This window comes from Capsicum annuum, chromosome 12 (assembly GCF_002878395.1).
Source record: "Capsicum annuum cultivar UCD-10X-F1 chromosome 12, UCD10Xv1.1, whole genome shotgun sequence".
Lineage (NCBI taxonomy): Eukaryota > Viridiplantae > Streptophyta > Magnoliopsida > Solanales > Solanaceae > Capsicum > Capsicum annuum.
The window spans coordinates 4,195,210-4,215,122 of record NC_061122.1 but is presented as its reverse complement, the minus strand read 5'-3'; the positions used below and the strand labels follow the sequence as shown (position 1 = coordinate 4,215,122).

Genomic DNA, 19,913 nt, shown 5'->3' with positions numbered 1-19,913 from the left:
TCTGTCGCACGCACCTAATTTCCAGGTTCTACTTTAGCATTTTTAAGGGAAATCTGGACCTCTACCTCACCCAAGGTCCATCCATAACATAAGATTTGTGCCCCAAGAAGCATAATACACTCTATAATCCAATTTTCCTCTCAAATCAAAACTTTAATCCCTTCTCCAAAAATCAAGATCAAGCTCTTAAGTCAAGAATTCCATGAAAACAAATCAAGATTCAGATTTTGTTCTTCGAACTACGTAATCTAAGGTACGTGGGGTTTTTCTAAAACTATACGGCTATTATTAAATCGTTGCAACAATATTTAAACATGGTGAAATCATGAGTTTCAAAGGGGTTTTGGAATTTACAATATAATTGTGTTTTATGAACTCTTAAATAATATTATTGCTTTGGTCTTTAGGCCTTCTCCTGAAACTGATTTTGTTAGTATATATGTATGTATATGTGATTGAAGATTTGAAATATCAACTGAGAGCGTGAATTATTGAATCTCCCCTCTCCCATTGTGTTACTACTTGATTTGCAAGTTATGAATTCCTAAATTTCATGATTTAAAGAATGAGTCAAGAGCATTATTATTTTATATGAATTTTATAATGATTGAGATTTGGAGAGGGGGCACATATTCATGATTTAATTACTAAATGCAATTATAGAAGGAATTCCAGGAATGTTTTGAGAAATTGACCATCACTTGTTGGAATTGTTGAAAAGATGAGCATATTTGCATGGTTTTGACTTGTGTTTTGAAACATGAATTCTCTTACACTGTTTGAATGTGTCACGATCCGAACTGGGGCCCTGGCCGTGACGAGTATTCTGAACCATAAAGGCCCGAAATACCCCTATCTGTCTGGTAATCACGCACATGACTTACATGATAAAAGAAATGTGGAAGATACACAATATAATGAAAACATGGTCAAGAATCATATGAAAACAATAATGGGGAATAATGTCCCATAATCTCAATCAACATCTAAAAAACGTCTGTGAAATCTCTATTACATGACTGAAATAAATAACTATCTGAAAACTGGGACAAGGCCCCCAGTAGACCCAAAACTACTAAATAATAATTAAACTACCAGACATTAGGCCTTCCGGAAGATAAAAGGATCACCACTCGACTCTGCAATTCTGTCTGGAGAATCTACTGATTTTTTGGACCCCTAGACTGTACCTCCGAACCTGGGAGGGAAGGGGGTCAATACAAAAGTTCTGGTACGCAAAGAAATCAAAATAAAACATAATATTTTTACCAAATATAGGTGAGAGCCATTATTAAGCAGTTTCATATCAAATCATTTGAAAACACATGGGCATCATGTAATAGTTTTCAACAACAATGTAATGCAGCTGAGCTAGGTGGAATACCCTACATATAAAATTTACACCAACTGTCAAATCTGGGTTGCCGCCGAGATTAGAGTATAAGTAAGGGGAAAACACACAAGATCACATAGCAGGGTGTCTCAACCCAATAAAGTATAGTAGTACCCAAGATCACTTAGCCTGGGCTCCTAACCATAGTCCCAATTTGGGAATGACATAAAGTCAAGTACATAAGATCACTTAGCCTGGTACCAAATCCCCATGTCGGCAAACACGGTTTTCAATGATGAGCCCTTACACTCAAATGCCTTCTTCGGGCATCTACCTATCTCATGTAAAATCAATGCATCAAACTCCATTTAATTCAATCACATATCTTATTTTGTAGGGTATCGTCATACCCGACTTGCAACATTTCAACATAACAACCCTCTCATTTCAAGTCAAAAATCATAACCATTTTCAAAATACTTTATGTCATGCTTGTCAAGATGATTTCAAACAATTCACATCATATGAGGATTTAATACAAAATCATATCAAGAGAGGGATTTTCATATAATTCATACTCTCAAGTTAACATCTTTTCGAAATACATGCATATACGTATATCATATATCAAATCACTTCAGGAATAGGCCTAAAGACCAAATCAATATCATAAAACGTTTAAAACATAATCATATTCATAATTTCAAAACTCCTATTTTGAAAACATGAATTTTTTAAGCCCATGAGATTTTTGAGATAACCCCACGTACCTCTATATGCGAAGATGATAGGTGCTTCTTGAAGCCTACGTTCTAGGGATTCCAAATATGCAATTAGTTTCAAAAACCCATGGTTGAATCTTGAGTTGCTTGGATTTTTATTTTAAAGCCCTAAGGAGAGTTCTTGAGCAATTTTGATGAATGAAGGTGTATTTTAGGGTATTTGGGGACTGAATTTCATGTTTATGGCTAAATAAGGGTGGGAAAATGACCATTTTGCCCCAAAAATGGAGTGTGTAAGTCACTTGAGTAATAATGTATGCGACGCACACCTTATCGCATAATATAGGTTGTGCGGAGTACTCTTTATTGCACACATTAGGTTGTGCGTCGCACACCTTATGGCATAAGTTAGGGTGTGCGTCACACACCTTATGCTGCACGACACACTCCACTTTGCAAAGCCATAACTTCTTTCTCGAGTGTCGGATTTTTCTAAAATTGGTACCGTTGGAAAGATAATTAGAATAACTTTCATTTGATATATAGTAGGCACTCTAATTCAATATATACAAATAGTAATAGTCTATTGAAATTGACCTAAGTTTTAACGCTCACTAAAATTCGAACGATAGGAAAACTTTCAACTTGTCCTTGAGCTTGGGGACCTCTATGATCTTAATTCATGCTCAAATAGGTTTCCACACTACATAATTTATTAACACACTAAACTTGCATTGGATTTATGGTTTTTGGAACCTTTACGTGAACGAAATGATGATTTTTTCTAGTCTGAAAAGCGGGGTGTTACAGAATGATATGGTGGTTTGAATTTTATGTTTTTAAAAGAAGAGATTATAATATGATTTTATGGCTTAAAGATTTGACTTGCAAGTCAATGGTATAACGATACCATATAAATGTATGTCATAACAGAGTAAGAGTTTCAGACTTGATTTCTCAGAGAAAACATGTTTAAAGAGCTAAAAGTTAAAGAGGGTTAGGTGGTTACCCGAAGAAGGCTTGAGTTCAAGTAACTCTTAGCCTAAAATTGTGTTTTACCGATACGGGCATATTATTATTGTACGCTGGCGACAGCCCTATGGCGTAGTTGAGATTCAGAGACTCTGATCCTTGCGGCAAACTTGGGTTGGGGGCTTGGCTGTCGAGTTAAGGGCAGATTTCATATAGCCCATGAAATTTTAGAGTTGTAGGGTATACCACCTAGTGCAAAAGTAAAATAAAGAGTATGTCACAGAGTTATGATAATTGCTCAGAGTCTTTTTAAATAAGCCTATGAGTTTTCTTATCATATTTATATTTATGAACTGTTTTTAAGTTGCTCTCACGTATGTTTAATAAAAATTATTATTTTGAATTTACTCTGTGTACCAGTACAATTGTATTGGACCCCTACCTTTCAGGATCTGAGGCTCAGTCTAGAGGTCCTGCTAAGCCGTAGAGATTTCAGTCAGAAGTAAGGTCTGCAGTGGTAAGCCTTCTTTATTCCGGAAGGCATATCTCTTTTTAGACATTTACTATTTATTTTGGGTTCGGTCCACCGGGGACCTTGTCCCAGATTCAGACGAGTTATTGATGTCTTATGTAGTAGAGATTTCGCAGACTGAGAAAGATGTTGTTTAGATGTTGATAAACTTGTTTTCGTATTGTCGAACAGATTCAGTACATGACCATGATTCTGTCTGTTTTATTTTCGCATTCTTTTCTTTATTATTTGAGCATTGTACATGATTACCAGAATGTAGAAGGACGCCCTGGCCTCCATGATTCAGGATACTCGTCACGGCCAGGGTCTCGGCTCGGGCCGTGGCATTTGATCTTGTGCACATGGATGTGTGGGGACCTTACAAACTACCAACTATAAATGGCAACAGTGGTTGATGATTTTTCAAGGTTTACTTGGATATTTCTATTAAAGCTTAAATCTGATGTTTGTGTTCTACTACAACATTTTCTTGTGTATGTCAAGACTCAGTTTGGGAAGACCATCAAAGTGGTCAGTACTGACAATGGTACTGAGTTTGTCAACTCAGTATGTAAAAAATTGTTCCAAGAAAATGCCATAATTCATCAAGCTACATGTTTATATTCTCCTCAGCAAAATAGTGTTGCTGAGAAAAAACACAGGCACATCCTAGAGGTGACAAGAGCCATCAGGCTTCAAGCTGAAATTCCAATAAGGTTCTGGGGCTATTGTGTTCTAACTTCAGTATATATCATCAATAGATTGCCTAGTTCAGTCATTCAGTTTGTAAGTCCTTAAGAGAAACTTTATGGTAAACAGTCAAACTGTGATCATCTAAGAGTAATGGGGTGTCTTTGCTATGCCAAAGTATTGAATGAACATGATAAGCTTATATCTAGAGCAAGGACATGTGTCATGATGGGGTATTCTAGTACACAGAAAGGATATGTGGTATATGATATGTCTGCTAACACCTTCTCTGTGAGTAGAGGTGTGTCATTCAGGGAAGAGATATTTCCTTTTAAAGAGTTCAAGAAGCAACCTCAATCACCTCACCATATATTTCCTTTGGAAGATCAATATCCAGTAGCAAGTGATATTATGACACCTCTGTAAATTCCTGTAAATGTCTTATCTCAAGGGGTTCCTAACTCAGTTAACCAGCAAGAGCAGATACTACCAAGTGTGCCCACTCCTAGACAGTCCATAACCAAGGTATATTAAAGAAGATCAAATAGAAGTCAAGGGGTTACTCAGCAAGAACAACAACTACAGAATGTTCCTACCCCTACACAAGTTGTAACTCAACCTTCTGCAACTCAGGATCAAATAAAATCAACTAGAGAAAGAAAGTCAAACTTCACCCGTTGTTTATTCAAGCACCAAGACATAAGTCTCCACGATGTCCTTTTTCATTTTACACCAACAGTAGTGCTGTTTCAAATCATAATATATCTTCGTTGCTCCTGGATGGATAGACTATCTAGAACTGTGAGCCTCCTCCATGATCATCCTGGTCAAAACACTCACTCTAGGAATACAAACATGACCCTTGATCATCAAAACATCATGTGTTGTGTGCTAGTATGGAAAGATTTGTGTTTGCTAATTGATCTATGAATATGTATTAATGAAAGCAGATACTAGCAACTCAGCAATCATCGGCGTAGTATATTAAGAAACAAGAAGGTATAAGAACAGCACTCAGGTGTATGATTTAATTGAAAGTGATCTTAATATGTAAGGTTTACATTTTTGAAGAAAAAAAGTAGTAACAAGAAAAAATGAAAGACTCAACATAATAAAACCAAATATTTCTCCAGTAGGGGTTTAATGAGAGGACTACAACCGTTACGAGCACCACATTTACATACGCTACAAGAAAGGAAATATAGAGCGACTCTATATCTAGAAAGCCAGTATCGTCTTCACAACAATCAGATCCAAGAGGTGATATCGGCACCTCTTTAGTCTCCGTGCAACTGATATGCAATGGAAGACCACAAAGAAATGGATTTCCCTCATAACTGCTTTCATTAAATGTTGCAAACTGCGCAGCACGTTGTGGAGTCCTACCTGTTAAATTGTTATGTGCCACGCTAAACACTGCTAGAGTTGTCAATTCTAGAATTTGAGTGGGAATCCTTCCGATCAGGTTGTTGTATGATAGATCCAAACTCTCGATATTCTGTAGATTTGAGAATTCTGATGGTATCATTCCAGTTATGTGGTTATGTGACAAGTTTAGAGCACGAATTTGGGTAAGATTACTGAGCTCCTTAGGTAATTCGGCACTTAATTGGTTGCAAGAAAGATCGATTCCGGACATATCATCAACAATGCTACCTTCATAGGAATACGTATTGTGTTTGGTCATAAACTCTGCTCCAACCCATGCATAGTTATTTAGAAACATAATTGGTGATGATGACTTGATTGAGGATTCTACATCTATCATCGTATCTCCTCCAAACATCTGGAATCCTGGATATCCAAATGATGTACTGTATGGGTATGGTTCTATTATTAAGGCCTGTTGCATTATGTTCCCAACGCAGCGTGGAATAGGTCCCGAGAGATTGTTATGAGAAATATCCATAATTCTCAGTTCACTCGCACGGCACAATTCTGTGGGAATGGTGCCTTGAAGATGATTTCCTTTTAAAAGTAAGGTTGTTATCCCAAGACTGCCCAACCATTTTGGAATAGAGCCACTGAAGTTGTTATATCTTAGATCCAACACTTTTAAATATGAGTTTGAGAACATGTTGAATTCCCCTTGTAACTTGTTTTTGCTCAGATAAACACGTTTTAACTCTCGGAAAGCACTGAAACAGGCTGGAATCACACCGACAAGGTTGTTTTCAGAGAGATCTAACACCTCCAGTCTTTCAAGTCTACAGTAATCAGGTGGAATATGACCCTTTAGATGGTTTTTGGACAATGCAAGGGAGGTTAAGGAGGAGATATTACCAAGCCATGCTGGTATATTTCCTGACAAGTTATTGTAACTTAAGTCCAACGTTTGTAAGGGAGTAGTGGATAACTTCTGTGGAATTGGGCCGGAGAAGTTGTTCCCATCCAAGTATAAATATTGGAAATTGTTGATGTTACCTGAAACTGGAAATATTTCCCCTTTCAACATGTTATTAGACAATCTCAGAAGATATAACTTGGATCCTTCACGAGCCAATCCTATCGGAAGCTCTCCATTTAACTTATTGTATGACAAATCCAAGCATTCAAGGTTTTTCATGTCGGCAAAACTTGAAGGCAACATGCCTTCAAGCATATTGTTGGACATTGTTGATATCACGAGATTTGGGAAAATGGATCCAATGTTAGGAGGAAGTGGCCCTCGAATCTTGTTGTTCGAGATATCCAAAGCTTTCAGATTAGGAAGGAACGGCAATTGAAGAGATCCAGCGAATGCATTTCCATCCAAGTAAACTTCTCCAAGCCTAGAATTGTTTTCTAACAACCAATTTGGAAAGTCTCCTCCAATGTTGCATCTCGAGAGACGAAGAAGTCTCAAGTGATGTTGATAATGAAGGAAGTTTGGCATTTGAGAGCAGTTGAATAAAGATAAGGCCTCCAATTGAAACTTTGGGATCCAACTTTTAGAAGTAGTATGTACAATTACCGAGTTGTAGTCGGCAATGACAAACTTAAGTTTTGAATGGTTAGCAAATGACTCGAATGAAATTGGTATTTCAAAGTTGTTGTTTGCTATCAAGAGGTATTCAAGTGAAAAGAGAGATGAAAGTGGAGATGAGGCAATGTTTCCAGTAAACTGATTTTGAGTGAGATCAATTACCCGAAGATATGTTAAGTTTCCAAGGCATGTAGGGAGTGTACCGATGAAGCTGTTTCTGCTAAGACTTAGTTCTTCAAGATATTTCAGATCACACAAGCCTGTAAAATGAACAAGCAGAACTTTTTTATACATTTTCTATTTCTTTATGCAGAAAATATAGGAAGCCCGCAAACCAGAACAACCAGCTAACGTGAGAAATAAGAGGCCAAGTAGGAAAACTTAAAATGTTGTACACTAAGAATTACATAGTAGGCTATAATAAACATCTTCTTAAGTTCAATTGTTTAGGTTTTAATTAATTGGTCTTTTTAGAAGAGTGAAGGGTGAAAAACACACCTTTAGTATCTCAGTTTCTTGAGTTTCATACCTGAGCTATCAGGTGTGCCTAACACCTCAACTATTAATTGTTTGAATTTCGTACCTGAGCTATCAGGTGTGCGTAACACCTCAACTATTAATTGTTTGAATTTCATACCTGAACTTTCAAAATCATTTTGAAATGTCTTTGTTTGAGAAACAGTTGTCATATGTGTTGTTCATAGTTCGTGGCTTAGTATTTTAGATAGCTCAAACATATCACAAAAGTTGAAAATATAGAACTCCTAATAGATAAAAAAGTGTGCCATGGAACTAAAATTCTTAATGTAACATTCCTATGCTGCAACATCTAGAACGATGGAAATTTAAAGACTAATTTGGTGGATGCAATGTTATTACCTTGAAGTGGTAGGGTTCCATTGAGGTTGCATTCAGCTACCGATAAGACTTTAAGGGATGACATTACACCACTGCTCCTGAGGAAGTTCTCATCCAATGTGTTTCCATCCAACAGTAAATACTCTATATTTCTTAAAGCCCCCAAATCTTTCGTGCAAAAAAAGAAAAATAGAAGAATCATCAACATATAGTTAAAGGTGTTACAAAAGTAAACTTTTGAAGTGCAAATGCGTTGACTAAAATGGTGATAATAACCTGCAAATGACGCCTAAAATGGTGGAACAACATTTGTTTAACCAAGACGTTGAAAATGAGAGTAACTACTCATGTTAATTGGTACATATAAAACAACATCTTTGCATGTAAATGTATGATTTCTAACATTTTGTTAGTCCAAATTGAGACTTGTGGAGTTGTAATGAATTTTGATGTCAGTTCTTTTAAGCTTGTGATTTTGATGGAGTATCAATTATCTATATCTATAAATCAAGAAAGACTGAGATGGAAGCTGGGGAACAGATGTGTATATTTTTCTGTCAAGCCGCTTTATGAAAAGCTGAGGGCGAGGTTGAGGAGGCTTTTCCTGAAAAGGCGATACTGATTCCTAAGGTTCCAAGTAAGGTATGTTTTTTCACTTGGTTAGTTGCTAGAGGGGTGATCTTGACGGAAGAAAACCATAGGAAAAGAAAGGTTGTATGCATCAGCTGGTGTTACTTATGCAAGGAGGCTGGTGAAGATGTAGATTATCTTCTCCTACATTGTAGTCTGTCCACGAGATTGTGGTGGGATATGTTCAGTTAATTTGGTAGGGCTTGGGTAATGCCTAAATTTGTGAAGGACCTTTTGTTTTGCTGGAAAAGTGGAAGAAGTAGGAGAAAGTGCAGGGCATGGAATGTGGTTCATTTGGTGTAACACCCAAACTTAGGATAAAGAGTCCCGATGTTGGGTATACGAGTAAATAGGCCTTTCACTCTAGGAACGCGTTTTAAAGCTGTGCGGGTCTAGGCTCAGAGCGGACAATGTCATTAGTGGGTTGGGCCGTTACAAATGGTATTAAAGCCACTTCGTGTAGCAAGCAGGGTGAATTTTGAAGAGATAGAAATGAGTTTTGGGCAGTTCAGGAGTAGTCTACGGTCCCTTGTTTATTTTTGGTGCGCTCATGTAGTTCTGGGATGTATAGAAGATTGGATGTCTTTTGTAGAGAATCATAGAGAACCATATCTTTTTGTAGGTTCTTTACCTTTTGGTAGACCACTTGTATATGTCCGTTTTTTGGCCTTGTGGTTAATGAAGTTATTTACCTGATTAAAAAAAAAGCAAGAAAGACTGACAAACAATAAAATCAACTGAAAGAAGAATCTTCCAGAATTATATGTACCTTCATTTGGCATAAAACTCTGGAATCTATTGTACCTTAGATCGAGCTTCTTCAATGCCATTCGAGATGTATTTAGATCTGTCCAGGAATTTGTAATAACCATGTTAGGAAGCTACCGAGGAAAAAGAAGGCTTTTTGAGAGGGATACTGCCTAAGTTTACTTACCTAGAACTGAGAGAACATGTTCATGATCTAGATTGTTACTGCTCAAATCTAGGATTTCGAGCTTGTCTAACCCGGACAATCTCTCAGAACCTAAAGTACAGAGGAAATGGACTAGGTAGAATATCTTATCGAGTTCAAACAAGCAAATAGAGGGAACCATATGTTGGAACCTGATCCAGGTTTGTTGTATCCGAACCCTATGTCAGAACCTGATCCAATTTGGTTGTGTGAGAGGTTCAATGACTTGAGAGATGAAAGTTGACTAACAGACTCAAGGATGCTGCGATTGAAGTTGTTCCCTGTCAAATCAAGTACTTCCAGTTTTCTCAGTCGTCTCAGTTTCTCGAAACCTGTTACCAAATCAGCAAGCTTAAAATGGACATGTTAAATCATGTGACAGAGTCAAGTTTTCGAGAGACAAATAGATTATACTTCGAAGTTAACATTCGTCAATCAGTATATAGTTAAGGCTGGAAGTTATATTTCAAGTTATTGCGATCATACTTCCTATGTGCATTGGTAGAACCATTTCTCCAAAATGAAGTCCGTCTAAGTAACTACAACACCTTTTCATATTTGGAAACTCTTTAAGTTTAAATTTCTCATTTTACTGTTAATGGCATGCTCGTTTAACAAAAGATTCATCATAACATGTTTACGACCACAAGCTTTAAGGTACCTTTGGCATGTACCAAAAATCCATTCCTTTTTTCCTTGAAGAAAAACATCGTGCCTAGTGAAACATCACCATATAATATAAAACGGAGGGAGCGTAAATGGAGAAAACAAACCTTCATTCTTCACCCAACCGGCCAATGAATGTCCAGGTAGGAGCAATGCCTTGAGATTTTTGAAGGGAACAAACAAAGATGCATTAAAAAGCCAGTTTCGCAAAATATTATCAGTGTATGTACCATTAAGAGTACTAAGTTGTTCTTCTTGACTAATTTTCTTGACACCGAAAGACAACTCTATGACTCTTCTGGTTGTGTTGCTGCAAACAATTCCCTCCCATCCACAACAATTCGTGGTTTCATTAGCCCCCCACGATGACAAATAGTCGTCGCTGGTACTGTATTTTATGTTTGCCTTGAGCTGCAATAGAGCAGTCCTTTCTTCATTCCAACAACAATAGCAGCACCACCATCCATTTGCCATGAACAAAAACAACAACCATATATATACTTTCTTGATATTAGTCATATTCATCTTCTTTACTTACAATCCACTAGTTACATAGGCCACTGGATATTGACAACACTATATATATAAGAAAAGAATCTTGCTCGTTATTTGTGCTGGTGGGAGGTATTAGGTACTCTATTGAATAGTGCAATAATTGATGTATACGGGAGTGGAATTTTCTACAACTACTTTTCTTGTTATGCCCCTTTCAGCTTCTTTATTTTTTTCTTTAGTTTGACTTCTTGTTCTACTGTTTCTATAGTTTACTCTTATTTAATATTGTATTAGTCCATTCATTTATTTTTCTCTAATTTTCATCAAAACATAGCTTACAATTTGAGCTACACTAAAAAGAACAGTCTTCTTTTTGAAATAGATTAAAAAGGAAAACAAGACAAACAAATTAAAATCGAGGGAGTATATTTTGATATTATTGTGCTTAACTAGTGAACAAAATTTACTTCCTTAGCCACTTTATTCTTCCTTCATTTAATTTATTTATACTTTATGTGTGCTAAGTCAAAAAAATTCAGCTAGTTTGGGAGCTATTAAGTCTTTAGCATTTATTTCAGTGGACCATATATAATTGCACTAAAGAATTTTGGCAATTTGCATGTTTCTTAAAAAATGACACATTTTTATATTTCAAAATAATTTAACTTTAAACTTCTCATTTTACTTTTATGATTTTATACCATAAAAACGTGACATGTTTGAAACCGACAAGTGGTAACTGTGGACTACATTAAATATGAGCTGAATATACATTTTTTGGACTTTATTGTCCCAATATTTATCTTATATAGTCATTTTCACAGTAGATAGGTAATAAAACACAAGTGATCTTTGTATGGCTATTTCTTTTTTCTATTCAAATTGTAACTAGTTAAAGGAGTTTGATTTCTCGTACAGTCACTTCTTTTACTTGTTTAATCGCGGTTGAATCTTTTCAGGTTTTCTCAGGCATAGATGGACCAGTAGAAGTCATATTGATGGAGAGACCAAAAATCATCATAATTCATATTGAAACTGCTCAAAGTAGAAGCAAAACTAGTTGTTGACTAATTAACTTTTATCCCAATGAAAACAAGATCAAAGTACAAATCATTCTGTTGGCATCTCGCTGTCACACTCCGTTTAACTTCCTTTAGGGATGTAGTTGTAGATCGATTAGTTTTGATGGGTCGTTGGCTCCACCTGTAATCTCCTTCTACGACATGCTATTATGTCGTTATATTCCATGTAACTTTTATATGTGATACTTGTAATATACTCAAGATTCTGGTCTAAAACTGTTGATTCAATTATTGTTGAATGTCTGTAAGCGCTTAAAAATTACATCTTACTTGTTTTACCCACTGTAATGGCAAAACTTTACCCATCAAAGTGACTTTATTTTTATAGTCAGTAAAATTGTCACTTCACTGTTAAAAGTAGAAGTTTTAGTTATGTTAATGTAACAATGTTTCAATCTTTCTTTAGTGTGTACATACAGATCATTCATCTGATGGTTAATACTGAATTAATGTGACAAGTATTGAAGAAGATGCAATCAAATCGACACAACACCAGCTAGAATAAATGGACTAGGTAGGAACTAAGAACAACTCACACATACGATTTGCTATAATGAAATGCTACGTAATTAAAGTGACCTTAATATTCGAGGTCATCTACATTTGGAGACAAACAAACAGTAACATGAATACATGAAAGACTCGACAAAATAGAACCAAACATTTCTCCAGTAAGGATTTACCCAGAGGACTACAACCACTGCAACCACCACATTTGCATATGCCACAAGAAAGGAAATATAGAAGGCCTCCATATCTAAGAAAGACGCATCATCTTCGCAATAATTTGGTGCTGGGGGGTATATTGGAATCTCTTTAGCCTCTGTGCAACTGATGTTCAATGGAAGACCACAAAGAAACGGATTTCCCTCATAACTGCTTTCAGTAAAAGTTGCAAACTGCGAAGAACGCTGTGGAGTCCTTCCTGTTAGATTATTATGTGACACGGTAAAAACTGCTAGAGTTGTCAACTTTAGAAGTTGAGTGGGAATACTCCCAGTCAAGTTGTTGTATGACAGATCCAAACTCTCGATATTCTGGAGATTTGAGAATTCTGATGGTATTGCTCCAGTAAGGTGGTTATGTGACAAGTTTAATGCATGAATCTCGGTAAGATTACCGAGTTCCTTGGGTATTTCACCACTTAACTCGTTGTAAGAAAGATCAATTCCACACATATAATCCGCCATGAGACCTTTATATGAATAGGTATTATATTTGGTCGTAAACTCTGCTCTAACCCATGCATTGTAATCTAGAAACATATTCATGGAGGAGGACTCAGCTAAAAATTCTTCGTCTATCACAGCGTCTCCTACAAACATCTCAACTTCATATCCAAATGATGATAGGTATTCGGATATTATTGTATTCCATGCTTGTTGTGTTATGTTTGCCAAGCAATGAGGTATAGGTCCAGAAAGATTATTGTGAGAAATATCCAGCATTCTTAAGCACCTTGCATGACATAACAGTGGAGGTATGGTGCCTTGAAGACGATTTCCTCTCAGTAGTAAGATGGTTATATCAGAAGTACTGCCCAACCATTTTGGAATGGAACCACTGAAATTGTTGTCTCCTAGATCTAACAGCTGTAAATATGAGCTGTTTGAGAACATGTTGAATTCTCCTTGTAAATTGTTTTTGCTCAAATGTACATGTTTTAAGTATTGGAAAGCACTGAAACATGATGGAATCACGCCAACAAGGTTGTTTTCAGAGAGGTCTAACACCTCAAGTTGTTCAAGTCTGCAGTAATCAGGTGGAATATGACCCATTAGATGGTTTCTGGACAATGCAAGGGATCTTAAGGAGGAGATATTACCAAGACACGATGGTATGTTTCCTGAAAAGTTATTGTCACTTAAATCCAGTATGCTTAGAAAAGGAGCAGTGACTAACGCCTGCGGAATTGGGCCGGAGAAGTTGTTCCCATCCAAGTACAAATATTGCAAATTGCTGATGTTAGCTAAAACTGGAAATATTTCCCCTTCCAACAAATTATTCGACAATTTCAGAACATATATCTTGGATCCTTTACGGCCCAATCTAATCGGAATCTGTCCTTTTAACTTATTGTATGACAAATCCAAGCATGCAAGGTTTTTCATGTCAGCAAAACTTGAAGGCAACAAGCCTTCAAGCATATTGTTGAACATTATTGACACAAAGAGATTCGGGAAGATGGACCCAATGTTTGTGGGTAGTTCTCCTTGAATCTTGTTGTTTGAGATATCAAAAGCTCTCATCTTAGGACGGAATGGCAATTGAAGAGATCCAGTGAATGCATTTCCATCCAAGTGAACTTCTCCAAGTCTAGAGTTGTTTTCTAATAACCAATTTGGAAAGTCTCCACCAATGTTGCATCTCGATAGACCAAGAAGTCTTAAATGATGTTGATAATGAAGGAAACTTGGTATTTGAGAGCAGTTGGATAAAGTCAAGGCTTCCAATTGAAATTTGGGTATCGATCTATTGGAAGAAGTTTCTCCAATTACAGAGTTCTCATCAGCAAAGATAAACTTAAGTTTTGAATGGTTTGCAAATGACTCGAATGAAATTGGTATTTCAAAGTTGTTGTTTGCTATCAAGAGGTATTCAAGGGACAAGAGACGTGAAAGTGGCGATGAGGCAATGTTTCCAGTAAACCAATTTAGAGTGAGATCAATTACCCGAAGAAATGTTAAATTTCCAAGACATGCAGGGAGTCTCCCAGTGAATTTGTTTCTGCTGAGACTTAGTTCTTCAAGATACTTTAGATCACACAAGCCTATAAAATGAACAAGTAGATAATTTTAATACAAGTTTTATGTTATTGTTACACAGAAAACATATAATAGACTGTATATACCAGAATTTTATTGTAGGTTATGATATACATTTAATTACCTAAAGCAGCGAACCCATTTTCATCATCAAGTGCATTATTGCTCAAATCCAAGATTTCCAGCTTATCTAACCCTGACAATCTCTCTGGACCTGAAACGTTATGGAAATGAATTAGTTAGCATATTCTCGTTCTTGTAAGAAGACAAGTTGTTCAAAGGGGCAAGCAAAGGAAACCACACGTTGGAACCTGATGCAACTTTGTTGTTTGCGAGATTCAATGACGTGAGAGATGAAAACTGATTAAGAGACTGAAAGATGCTGCGGTTAAAGCCGTTCCATGATAAATCAAGGCTTTCTATTTTCCTCAAATGTCTCAGTTTCTCAGAACCTGTAACCAAATCAACAAGAAACTTAAAATGTACTAACAGTTAACTTTTTGAGAGTCAGATAGAATAAACTTTGAATTCAACATTCTATATCCAGTTACGTTAGGAAGCTACCGAGAAAATTTTCATCCTCTAGATTGTTGGAGCTCAAATCTAGGATTTCCAGCTTGTTTAACCCTGACAATCTTCCAGAACCTAAAATATAAAGGAAACTAATTCGGTTTCACAATTTTTGTTCTGAAGGAGAGACTAAATAGTTCAAAGGAGCAAATATGAAGTTGGAACCTGATCCAATATTATTGTCTGCGAGGTACAATGACTTGAGGGATGAAAGTTGACTAATAGACTCAAAGATGCTGCGATTGAAGTGGTTCCGAGACAAATCAAGTACTTCCAGTTTTCTCAGTCGCCTCAGATTCTCAAAACCTGTTACCAAATTAGCAAGAAAATTAAAATGGACATGTTAAATCATGTGACAGAGTCAAGCTTTCGAGAGTCAAATAGATTATACTTTGAAGTTAGCATTCGCCAACCAGTATATAGTTAAGGTTGGAAGTCATATTTCAAGTTATTGTGATCATACTTCCTATGTGGATTGGTAGAACCATTTTTCAGATATGTAATACTCCCTCTCTTTCATTTTTTTTATGATATTCTTTCTGTTTTAGTCCGTTTAAAAAAGTACGACACTTTTTTATATTTGGAAACTCGTAACTTCTAAATTTCTCATTTTTACTTTTAATGACATGCTCTTTTAACAAAAGAATCATCATAACATGTTTACGACGACAAGCTTTAAGATACCTTTGGTGTGTGCCAAAAATCATTCCCTTTTTTTCACATGCCTAGTCAAACGCCACCATATAACATTAAACGGAGGGAGTGTATATAGAGAAAACGAACCTTCATTCTTCACCCAACCGGCTAATGAACGTCCGGGGAGGAGTAGAGCTTTGAGATTTTTGAAGGGAACAAATAAAGATGCATTAAAAAGCCAGTTCCTTAAAATATCATCAGTATATGTACCATAAAGAGTACTAAGTTGTTCTTCTTTACTAATTTTCTTGACAGCAATGGATAACTCTATGACTCTTCTGGTGGTGTTGCTGCAAACAATTCCGTCCCATCGACAACAATCCGAGGTTTCATTAGCCCCCCACGATGACAAATAGTCCTCGTTGCTTGTACTGTATTTTATGTTTGCTTTGAGTTGCAATAGAGCTGTCCTTTCTTCTTTCCAACAACAATAACAACAACACCATCCATTTGCCATGAACAAAATCAACAACCACAAATATACTATCTTGCAATTAGTCATATTCTGCTTCTTAACCTACAATGCCAGACTATGTAAGAAGAGAAAGCTTGCCTGTTACTTGTACTAGTGAGAGGTAGCAGGTAACCTTCTGGAATTAGTCAAGGTACGCGCAACCTGGCCCGAACACCATGGTCATCAAAAAGAGAGAAAAAAACACTTTCTTTGCACAAATACCATCTACTTAGGTCCACCTATATATTCCTAGTGGATATTGAAGATCATTAGATTCTTGTGGATTGTTTAATTATTAGAGAGAAACTATATATAACCTTTCTCATGAAGAAAATTTTAGTGTAATAATTGATGTAGACTGGAGTGAAATTTTCTACTACTACTTTTCTTGTTATGTCCTTGCAGCTTCTTTATTTTATCATTTTAATGTCTTCTTCTTGTGTTACTAATTTTGCTATTATCTAATACAGTCAAACCTCGTTACAACAATAGTGTTTGTCTAAAAGTTTCATGGCTACTGTAGTGAGATGCTGTTATATATGTATATTGGCATTTGATAATTAGATCTTGATTAGCTATTATAAACAAAACTCAAAAAAATTATTTAAATGGGAAAAACTCCATCATTGTCTTGACTTGAGGTCCTCATTTGAAAGGGAAAATTTCCCCTCTAGGGTCACTTGTATGGAAGTTTCGTCAACAAAATTTAATTGCTTAGCTACCTTTTTTTGAAAAAAAAATAAAATATGTGTGCTAATGTCAAAAAATTGAGCTAGTTTAGGAGCTACAAAGTCTTTAGCACTAACTTCAGTGGACCATATACATGAAGTATACATTTCTTTCAACACACTAATTGCACTTGAAGAATTTTGGCAATTTGTCTGTTCCATAAATATATGACACATTTTTATTGTTTTAAGTCTCGGAAAGCACTGAAACATGATGGAATCACGCCAACAAGGTTGTTTTCAGAGAGGTCTAACTCCTCAAGTCCCTCAAGTCTGCAGTAATCAGGTGGAATATGACCCTTTAGATGGTTTCTGTACAATGCAAGGGATTGTATGGAGGAGCTATTACCAAGCCACGCTGGTATATTTCCTGACAAGTTATTGTAACTTAAGTCCAACGCTTGTAAGGGAGCAGTGACTAACGCCTGCGGAATTGGGCCGGAGAAGTTGTTCCCATCCAAGTATAAATATTGGAAATTGTTGATGTTACCTGAAACTGGAAATATTTCCCCTTTCAACATGTTATTAGACAATCTCAGAAAAATTAACTTGGATCCTTTACGAGCCAATCCTATCGGAAGCTTCCCTTTTAACTTATTGTATGACAAATCCAAGCAGGTAAGGTATTCCATGTCACCAAAACTTGACGGGAACAAGCCTTCAATAATATTGTTGGACATTATTAACACAACGAGATTCGGTAAGATGGACCCAATGTTAGGGGGTAGTTCTCCTTGAATCTTGTTGTTTGAGATATCCAAAACTTCCAGATTAGGAAGGAACGGTAATTGAAGAGATCCAGTGAATGCATTTCCATCCAGGTGAACGTCTCCAAGTCTAGAATTGTTTTCTAATAACCAATTTGGAAAGTCTCCACCAATGTTGCATTTCGAGAGAATAAGAAGTTTTAAATGAAGTTGATAATGAAGGAAACTTGGTATTTGAGAGCAGTTGGATAAAGTCGAGGCTTCCAATTGAAATTTTGGTATCCATCTGTTGGAAGATGTTTGTCCAATTACCGAGTTTTTGTCAGCAAAGACAAACTTAAGTTTGGAATGGTTAGCAAATGACTCAAATGAAATTGATATTTCAAAGTTGTTGTTTGCTAACAAGAGGTATTCAAGGGACAAGAGATTTGAAAGTGGGGATGAGGCAATGTTTCCAGTAAAATGATTGTCAGTGAGATCAACTACCCGTAAAAATGTTAAGTTTCCAAGAAATGGAGGGAGTTTTCCAGTGAATTTGTTGTAGCTGAGACCTAGTTCTTCAAGATATTTGAGATCACACAAGCCTATAAATTGAACAAGTAGATAATTGTTATACATGTTCTATTTTGTTGTTATAAAGATACTATAGGAAATACACAAACCCCCACAGTAACTCAAGAGATGAAAAGTCTAAGTAGGAAAAATAAGAGATAGTCGACTAAGCCAGAATTTCATCGTAGACTTACATCTTCTCTTAATCGAGTGCTTAGATTTTAAACTGCTAATTTTAATTCTTCATAATATTTGTGGATCAGTCTAAGCAGAGCATGCACTTGACCTAAACATACATCATTTGCTCAAATTTTGAAAAGAAGCTCTTCTCAAAGCAGAAATGCAAGGTAAGGTTGCGTACAATACACCTTGTGGTGGAGCCCTTCCCTGGACACCATGCATAGCGGTAGCTTTAGTGCACCGGGCTGCCCTTTTTCAGTTCTTGTAAAAACATTTCATGAAATATACTAATCTCCCTGAAAACTCTTCAAAGAAAATAATCAACACTTCATGCATTAAATGAGAAAATGACAACATCCTTAGTTGTATAAAGGATAATTATGTGGATGCTATGTATGAAATTACCTTGAAGAGGTAGGGTTCCATTGAGGCCGCATTGAGCTACCGATAATACTTTAAGGGATGACATTACACCACTGCTCCTGAGAAAGTTCTCATCCAATATGTTCCCATCCAACAGTAAGTACTCTATATTTCTTAAAGCTCCCAATTCTTACATGCAAAAGAAACATATAAGAATCATCAACATGTGCTTTCGATGGAGTACCAATTAGATATATCTATGCAGCAAGACTGGGATGAGATAAAAATCAACTGAATGAAGAACCTTCCAGAAATATATGTACCTTCATTTGGTAGAAAACTCTGGAACTGATTGTACCTTATATCGAGCTTCTTCAATACCATCTTAGATGTATTTATCTCTGTCCAGGAATCATAATAATTATGTTAGGAAGCTACTGAGAAAAAGTAAGGGATTTTCAAGAAAATTGCATGTTTACTTACGTAGAGTAGAGAAAACGTTTTCAAGATCTAGATTGTTATAGCTCAAATCTAGGATTTCCATCTTGTCTAACCCTGACAATCTCTCAGAAATGTTAAGGGAATGGATTAATTAGAATATAACAGGCAAAGAAGCAAACCATATGCTAGAACCTGATCCAGTTTTGTTGTGTGTGAACCATATGCCGGAACGTGATCCAATGAAGTTACGAGAGAGGTTCAACGACCTGAGAGATGAAAGTTGACTAATAGGCTGAAAGATGCTGTGATTGAAACTGTCCCTGACAAATCAAGTACTTTCAGTTTTCTCAGTCGTCTTAGTTTCTCGAAACCTGTTTACCAAATTAGCAAGAAAATTAAAATGGACGTGCTAAATTTTGTGACAGTGAGTTTTCGAGAGTTAAATAGATTGTACTTTGAAATTAACATTCTAAAACCAGTCTATAATTAAACTTTGGAAGTTGAACTTGTGATCATACTTCCTATTTGTAGGTATGTAGTACTCCCTCTGTTTCATTTTATATGGCATTCTTTTTGTTTTA

At 36.2% G+C, this 19,913-nt stretch overlaps 2 protein-coding genes across 2 annotated transcripts; both read right to left on the bottom strand.

The window, feature by feature from the left end:
* Positions 1-5,230: 5,230 nt before the first annotated feature.
* LOC107870493 (receptor-like protein 15) lies at positions 5,231-10,931 on the bottom strand. The gene is made up of 6 exons (XM_016717032.2): positions 10,407-10,931; positions 9,786-9,965; positions 9,616-9,705; positions 9,451-9,528; positions 8,073-8,219; positions 5,231-7,453 (listed from the first exon to the last, which is right to left on the bottom strand). Exons 1-6 carry the CDS (start codon positions 10,822-10,824, stop codon positions 5,286-5,288), a joined length of 3,081 nt encoding a protein of 1,026 aa, XP_016572518.1. The 5' UTR covers positions 10,825-10,931; the 3' UTR covers positions 5,231-5,285.
* Positions 10,932-12,393: 1,462 nt separating this feature from the next.
* LOC107870494 (receptor-like protein 15) lies at positions 12,394-19,907 on the bottom strand. Its single transcript, XM_016717033.2, has 10 exons — positions 19,375-19,907; positions 19,215-19,292; positions 18,934-19,080; positions 17,272-18,380; positions 15,995-16,424; positions 15,377-15,517; positions 15,206-15,286; positions 14,953-15,093; positions 14,766-14,855; positions 12,394-14,646 (listed from the first exon to the last, which is right to left on the bottom strand). The coding sequence occupies exons 1-10, from the start codon at positions 19,433-19,435 to the stop codon at positions 12,470-12,472; spliced, it is 4,455 nt and encodes a 1,484-aa protein (XP_016572519.2). The 5' UTR covers positions 19,436-19,907; the 3' UTR covers positions 12,394-12,469.
* Between the last annotated feature and the right edge of the window lie 6 nt (positions 19,908-19,913).